Below are 8,334 nucleotides of genomic sequence, written 5' to 3'. Positions count from 1 at the left end.
ATTGTTCATAAAAAAAAAGAAATTTTCATTTGTCAAAGAAGATGTGAATTTCTTAGAGCATATCATCGGACATTGTCGATTGTCCATGGATGGAGCCAAAGCAAAAGCAAACAATAAGTGGGAGCTACCCACTAAAGTGATGGAGTTGCGATCTTTCCTTGGATTGGTGAATTATTATCGACGTTATTCATCCAAGGCTACTCATCTAGAGCGGTACCATTGACAAACTTACTCAAAAAGTCCCAAGGATGGGATTGGTCTGTGAAATGTTAAAGAGCCTTTGATGATTTAAAAGCAACGGTCACGGCGGAGCAGGTGTTGGCATTGCTGGATTTCAAAAAAGTCTTGAAGTTCAAATAGATGCATTAGATTTTGCCATTGGAGATAAGCTCATGCAAGAAGGTCATCACATTACCTTTGGCAATCTCAAGTTGAATGATATGGAACAGTGCTATACGGTGCAAGAAAAAGAAATGACAGCCATTGTGCATTGCCTACGAGTATGACGTCATTATCTTTTGGGATCTTGTTTTGTGATCAAAATGGACAATGTAGCTACAAGTTACTTCCCATCACAAAAGAAGTTAAGCCCAAAGCAAGCTCTGTGGCAAGACTTCTTGGCAGAGTTTGATTATGTGATAGAATATAATCTCGGAAAGGCAAATGTAGTAGAGGATGCACTTAGCCAAAAGGCGGAACTTGAAGTAATCAGTCAAGCCACGAGTACCTTGTTGGATGAAATTAAACAAAGGTTGGAACATGATCCAATGGAAAAAACATTGATAGAGGCCACCTAAGAAGTAAGACAATGCGATTTTGTGTTGTCGACGGGTTGCTATACACCACTAGGCAACGATTATTTGTGCCTAAGTGGAATAATTTGCGGTGTGACGTGATTTGGAATGCCATAACACCAAGTGGGCTGGACATCTTGGGATAGACCAAGCATTAGCTTTGATTGAACGAGCATATTATTGGCCGCAAACGAGGGATCAAGTAGAGACATATGTCCGAAGATATCTTGTGTTCCCAACTAAACTTCTTGATCCTCTTCCTATTCCTGATCAACCATGGGACATGGTTATCGTGGATTTCATCAGTGCTTTGCCAAAGTTCGAGGAGTTTGGGTCAATCATTGTTGTTGTTGATCGATTTTCAAAGTATTCTACCTTTATTCTAGCCCTTAAGGATTGCACCATGGAGGAGACAGCAAGGTTATTCTTCAAACATGTTGTGAAGTATTAGGGGTTGCCTAAGCATATTGTAAGTGATCAGGATCCTCGTTTTACAGAAAAATTGTCACGGAGTTGTTTAAACTCCTTGGATCAAATTTGCACTTTCAAGCAGCTTCCACCCGCAGACAGATGGACAGAGGGAATAGGTGAATGCATTGTTGGAGTGTTATCTTTTGCAATTTGTTAGTGCTAATCAGGAGTGTTGGGTTTTTGATACCCAATAAATCCCGGGCTATGATGTTAACGTGGGTTAATATTATTTCATAGGCATAGGCCGATGAATGAAATAAGTCCAACAACCAAGTCCATGAGCTACACCCGGCCCAATTGTATTCCTTATGGATGGCTTGAATCTTGGCCCATTTACCCCTTTAATGGCCTAACTTAAAGCCTAACCCTAGAGTATATATATGAATATAACCCTAGCCTCTTTGTGATGATGATTGTGTGATTTTGAGAGAAGAAACTAGTGAATCCCGGCTGCCCCCTTTTTGTGTGAGAAAAAGGTGTCCAGAAGTGTCCAGAACGCTTGTATAACGTGTGCAATTGGTGGTTCTTTCATAGTATACCTTTGTGGTGTCTTCTCCTAGCCTTTGTGGCCGTAAATCATCATCCCTTCTTGTCCTACGTGGGTAAGATTGTATAGCAACCAAGGTGAATCAATTGGTTGTGGTTTGGAGCCGTTTGGATTGGTTGTTGGTAGAGAAAGGTACGTTGGACTGAGCCTGGAAAACCACCGTTTGAAGATCTTTTGAGAGAGCTTCCGCAACAAGGAGATTGGGCGAAGTTGATGGATATAGCTCAATTTTTCTACAATTTGCAGAAAAGTGAATCTACAGGACATAGCCCGTTTGAGCATGCGATGGGACGACAACCTACAAGTCCCCATACTTTGCTTATGGTTGGTGATTCAAATCGAAGTACTGGAGCAATAAAAATGGCTAAGTTATGGGGAGATCGTGCGGACTTAGCTAGATCTTGCTTGGAGAAAGCTCGAAAGCATATGAAGAAATGGGCCGATGTGAAACGAAGACCATTAGAGATCAAGTACTTGTTGAAGTGTTGCCTCAACCATTCAAAGCCTACCGCAAAGTCCATGGAGGCTTGGTTAGAAAGTGCGAAGGTCCATTTCCAAGGGTTTCGTACTGGCTAGATCTCCTAAACAATTTGAAGATCTATCCATTTTTTCATGTAAGCATGTTGGAGCTATATAGGCCAAACTTGGAAGATTCGGGGAGAAACAAATCACAAAGGCACCCCCCATCATCACAAAATCTTTTGAGAAAAATGTTGAATCCATTTTGGCAAATCAAGTAGTGAGACAGAGGGGTGATCCACCTTGCACCTAATACTTAATTAAATGGAGGATTTTCCAAGTTTGAAGCTACTTGGGAGAATGAAGGAGATTTATGACAGTTTGAGCCCGAGCTTCAGCATTATAGGCAATGATGCCATCGCCAAATTTGGTGGAGGAGTGACTTATGTCCTAGGTCGCGATCGATCTGTTCTAGCAACGATCGTAAAACAGCACAAGCAGCATTCTTCAGTAGGACGGAACTCCTTGCGGTGGGAAAGGCAGGCAGACTAAGGCCAAGGATGCAGGCAGACTTAGGCTGGGGATACGGGCAGCCTATTTTAGCAGAATACAAGCTGGTGGACCTAGGCATCTTTCCCAACACAGAATTAGGTTTCTTAAAGTCAAAAATAGCCATTTTGGGAAGGAAAAATACAATGGACTGCAGCCGGATGTTTTGAGATGTAAGTGGATAACTTGGCCAACTTAACTACTTGTGCAACTTGCCCCACTTGTACCACTTGCAAGATAATGCTAAGAAGGAAGCAAAATCCAATTTGGCTACTATGAAAAGGACTTGTCCATTTGTATGTGAATTGTAAAGATTTATCACTTCATGCCAACTAGCATGGGGTTAGAAAGTGACATGCAACTTACATTTGGAAGTGTAGAGAATTACTACTTGATCAAAGGAGGTTAATGCAACTTGCAACCAATGAGGATCCTTGGATCAAAAATTAATTTTGGTCATTGATTCCAAGGTAACTTGCAAGGTTTTACCTATAAATGGAGATGTAGTCCCATTTGTAAATCATACAATGTGAAATGAGTTAAATACTTGAGAAAGATTGTAAAGTTTTCATTTCATTTATATACAAGGAGAATTCTCCCAAACTTATTTGTTTTCATTATATTTCATACTTCAAATCCACTCAAAGGTGTTATAATTTAGTCTCATTGGTTAAATTATTTGTGAGCGTTGAAAGGTTAACTTAACGTTTTCTCATGAGGGGCGAGAATTGCTGATCTAGGGCTAGACAAAACTTTCAAACCGAATTGAATTGAGCGGTTCTTTTTAAGTTAAATACTCAAACGAGTATCTGAATCGAGAATCAACGAATTTGATTCGATTCTCGATTATAGATCAAGAACCAAATAACCAAATCTCTCTAATTTTTAATTAATTTATTTTAAATAAGGTAAATTATTTTATTTTTTCTAAATAAATTTGCTAACTAGTTAATTTAGTTCAAATCCAAAAATATGATTTTCATATTTTTAATTTTTAGTTCAAAGCCAATATAATCAAATTTATCTAAGTTTTATTTAAATCTGGTACTCTACTATAGTGTCATTTTTACCGTTCTAAATAAATCGAATTGAAGCTCGATAATGTCTCTCTTAATTATTTTGAGCTCGCTATCTTCTTCTTCTTCTTCTTCTTGTGATTTAACAATCAAATTTGTGAAGAACTCAGCAAAAAGAGACACAAAAGACACATAAAATTGGACTACGTTATTTTGTAAAAGCTAAAATTGAACATATCATTAGTTAAATTAATGTCACTTTGTAAATATTAAGAAATTTTAATTATAATACGGAACCTGGGAACCAAATGAAACCGAATTGAACCAAACTAAAACGAATGAAATCGAACATGAACGGTTCCATAATTAAATTTGGACCCGATAATTTCACCTACTAAATATCTGAAAATTTTAGGTCCTGTTCGGTTCTCATTAGAACCTAATCGGACCATGTCCGACCCTATGTTGAACGTTAAGGACGCACAGTTCTAGTTGTTCGAATATAACAAAACTAGGTCCATGACACATGGCGCTATTCTACAGAAAGCTAAAAACAAAAGTAAAAGTCATGCTAAATGGGCTCAAAATATGTTATGTTGATTTGATGATATGGCGACATCTTATGGTATTAAGACGGGCAAAGAATGTTATACTCAATGTATTTTTAAATGGTCCCTTATTGATTTATAAAGATAATGTCTTATTTACTTTCTATAGGGGTGTTAAGTAGATTAAGCCATTAGACTTGCTATTGTTGAACTCGATTTAGCTCACTTAGAAAACAATGTCATGCTCGGCGCTTGCTAATGTGGCGAGCAGAGCACAAGTTGGCTTGCTTCAAAAAAGCTCGGCAAGAGTTTAATTATTATTATTTTCCCCTCAATCCCGAGTGAACCAATGCAACTGGTTCACGCAATAAAATCCCACTTGACTCGCCCCATGACTCCCCTCCAAGGCGAGCCAAGCTAGCTCGAATCATAGACAGGGTGAGTCGAGTGGTTACTTCCCTAGGCTTTCTAACAGGCGATTCAAGTAGGATCCAAGTGGTCAGAATTGCTTGTGAGTTCAAATTAGTAGAAATTCTTCTCAATATCAACAACATAACAAAATACAGGTATCCATTTGTGCCTCCACACCAGAAAGCTTATAATTAAGGTAGGATACATTAATGTTTTTCATGAAATACACGGGAATTCCTCTTATTGATGGAACTGCAATTTGTAGCTGCCTAATGTATACTTCTCAACTCACAAGTTACAGCCAAAAAATTTGGAACAAATTTGTTTTTGGCCTTAAAACTCCATTCTTAGTATAAAAACTGAAGAAGCCCCTAATCAGAAGAATTCCCCTCAAAGAATAATGTTCAAACACCAAAAAAATGCATCCCAACTGAACGGTATAAATTAAATTGATTATACAATTATTTAAGATACAGTTCTCATATCCAGAGATGTTCTATCCATACATTAGATGTCAGCTGCAGGAGTTCAACTGTGACTTCCAGTCGTCAAGAAGTCTGTTTATCGACTCACCAAACTTCTTCTGTTGAGGTCCCGGCTTTAAAACATTCACATCACCCCACTGAGAGCACGGATCCATCAGCCAATACTTTCGGCCGGTGCACCATGCCCCGGGGGTAGCCCGGTTTCGACCACGCTTGAGAACCTTGCTATCAATCTGGGGGGGGGGGGATATAAAAGTCAAACTTGGGTTTGCTTTCGAGGGTAGCTGTTTGAGGAGAGTGAAACCCTTAACCAGCAAAAATGAAAACACAATGTCGTCAAATAAAAAATTGCAGGGAGGGAGAAGATTAATAAATATGCCATTATCAGAAGCATGTCAGTATCCGACACGCATTGGATACCCACTTGCCGGTGCGATGAGCGTATTGGTGCTCATAGCTCTAGCTCATACCTATAATAATTTTGTTGAAAGGAAATAAATGAAGTCAAAGACAACATGTATGATTACTAGACACATCTGAATTTCCACAGGATTACCTATAGTGCAGAACATCTTCCTACCAACATGAGATATATCACAGCTTTACAGAAGTGAAATTTATCTAGAAAAATCCTTCTCCTTCCTTTTTTTCGGAAGAAAAGGAGGATCCAAACAAAATCAATGAAACGGAAGAAATCCGAGTGAAAATGGAAACTTCCAATCACATGAACAAAGTGATTTAATGAGCAAAATGGTAACTTCCAATCACATAAACAAAGTGGAATTTAACGAGAACAATGGTAACTTCACTCACATTAACAGCATTAGCAGAACACAAATTAATAGTAAAGTATGAAATACTATTTGTCGTTACCGTTGCAGCAGGAGCATTTGATGTGGTTGAACCTTCACCTGATGAGCTCTTGTTCTGAAATATTTCATTGGAAAAAAAAATTTAAAAATCTACTACAAATGTAACAGTTACTAACAACTCGAGACAAGTAGTGTCAAAAGCATCAAAGAAATTCTTAAAAGGAATAATCAAGGAGAAACCAAAGGCAGCATCCTGGCAACAAGATCTGGTTACAAAACAAACACAAACCTCCATAGATTGGGTCCCCACAAAGCTACCAACTTTGGGAGGCAGGGGCACCACTTCCTAGCTGTTTTATATGATGATGTGGAACCATGCAAGGATGGTAGTTGCCGACTTGCCGTACATTGATGAATGGGGCTATGAGGATTCGGCTGCTGGCTTTGGTGGACAACAGACCAGAAATCAAATGCTGCTATTGAGTTGGAAATTTGGGTTAGGCTAATAAGTGGTGGAACGATGGATCAGAATAAGAAGGCAAGATTATTTTTTTGGCTGGAGGAATATAAATTTTGGACAGCTGAACTCGGTTCAAGCAAATCTCTCATTTTTGTTATTGTTGAATAGTAGAATCAACAGTAACTTTCTTCGCTAAACAGTGGCATGACTGTAACTTTTTTTTAACTGCTAAACAGTGTCGTAAACTGTAGCCTGTCCATGGCTACCTTTTTTTTACTTCTCCTTTTTTTCATTAAAAAGGCCTCAGTGAGCTAAAAGGGTAGGCTTTGACAACAATTAGTGGAGAAGAGAGAGAGAGAGAAGAGAAGAGACCTTGAAAAGAGTTATAAAGACAATCACAATTATTTCAAAAATAAGGTATAATTTATTCAACAAGGCTAGTCCTATTTGTACGTAAAATTCATACCAATACAAGGTAAGTTACCAAAATATGAAATTGGCAAATTTCAAATTAATAAATCATAATATAAATTTTATGGTCAAGTCAAAAAGCATGTAATTTGGCATGTGATCTTCCATGTTAGGAAGGTAATGCCTTTACTAGGAATGTAATATCCATCACCTTCATATCAGATAAAGCTCCCTAGAGCAAAGTTCACATATTGATGTGCATCTGAATCCAACATAATCTAAATTCATAGCCTCTCTACTAATTCCATGTTTAACACAAAACAAAGAATGGGTCATGTGCATTATTATCAATTTAGGCCCTTGATTCACATAACTGGCATTACAGTTGAAAAAGCTGGTGAAACATGCATAAAGTAATATTCATTTGAGAATATCATCTCGAAATGGTGGTAAACCCATGTGCCTTCACAGGCATAAAATGAAGATTCCATTTTTCTAAACTATTGTTCCTGCTGAAAATCTTCTGGCCATAAAAATATACTGCAACGACAGAAGGCCATAAAGTCAAAACAATAAGGTAAAATGTTTTTGAAACGAAGAAACAAATGATAAACAAATTGGCTGCAGCCTATAATAGTGTTCTGAAGGTAAATACGGATTATTTCTTCTCATGCACACAGTGACAAGCAACATATCAAGTTTTACCTTTGTAAGCATGATGACAACATAACTATTCTCAGCAACATTATTTTCTTCCAGTGTTGAGCCATCCTTGAGAACTTTTCCTTGATAGATTAGCATCTGTTGTGCAGCAGGATAAATATCTGATCCCTGAGCAGTTTCTATGGTTTTCTTCACATCTTCAACCTGCAGAATGACATAAAATGCTCATAATTTGAGAAAATATAGGCTATCAGTCCACCCATAAAATTTAAAGATCGCATATTTTTAAATACTATTATACAAATATCAGCAAATTTTCTCTCTTCAACCTAAAAATGAGCACCACACCACGATCTTCACAAAGGAAATTCCTTTAAATATTTTGTTCTATGTTAAAACATATTTTGTTCTATGTTAAAACATGTCACAAAAGCGAAGAACCCTGCCTTTATCCAATTCTAAATGTTATATCTATAAATGCTCCAACTGGATTCAGCCAATTCACACTCAATCAGATTTTAGCATCGTCTCAAAAGTCGGGGTAATACTCATTCAAATGATTAACACGTGTCCACATAAAATCATGTCTTATCAAGTGTTCATTTTTTGCCATGGAAAAGGGCATTATTTTAATTCTGTGATAGAAATAAACTAACAAATAACAGTTTTCAAGATTAAATCCCACAGCATTAATAGAAAATTTTAAAT

The 8,334-nt window shown here is 37.5% G+C and overlaps 1 protein-coding gene across 1 annotated transcript; it reads right to left on the bottom strand.

The window, feature by feature from the left end:
* Window positions 1–6,003: 6,003 nt before the first annotated feature.
* Window positions 6,004–7,865, bottom strand: LOC111395441 (ubiquitin receptor RAD23d-like). The gene is made up of 2 exons (XM_023021436.1): window positions 7,669–7,865; window positions 6,004–6,207 (listed from the first exon to the last, which is right to left on the bottom strand). Exons 1-2 carry the CDS (start codon window positions 7,762–7,764, stop codon window positions 6,019–6,021), a joined length of 285 nt encoding a protein of 94 aa, XP_022877204.1. The 5' UTR covers window positions 7,765–7,865; the 3' UTR covers window positions 6,004–6,018.
* Between the last annotated feature and the right edge of the window lie 469 nt (window positions 7,866–8,334).

The sequence above is a fragment of the Olea europaea genome, chromosome 6, assembly GCF_002742605.1.
Source record: "Olea europaea var. sylvestris chromosome 6, O_europaea_v1, whole genome shotgun sequence".
NCBI classification, from domain to species: Eukaryota; Viridiplantae; Streptophyta; class Magnoliopsida; order Lamiales; family Oleaceae; genus Olea; species Olea europaea.
The sequence above is the reverse complement of the archived record's forward strand: the minus strand, read 5'-3'. Positions and strand labels throughout refer to the sequence as shown.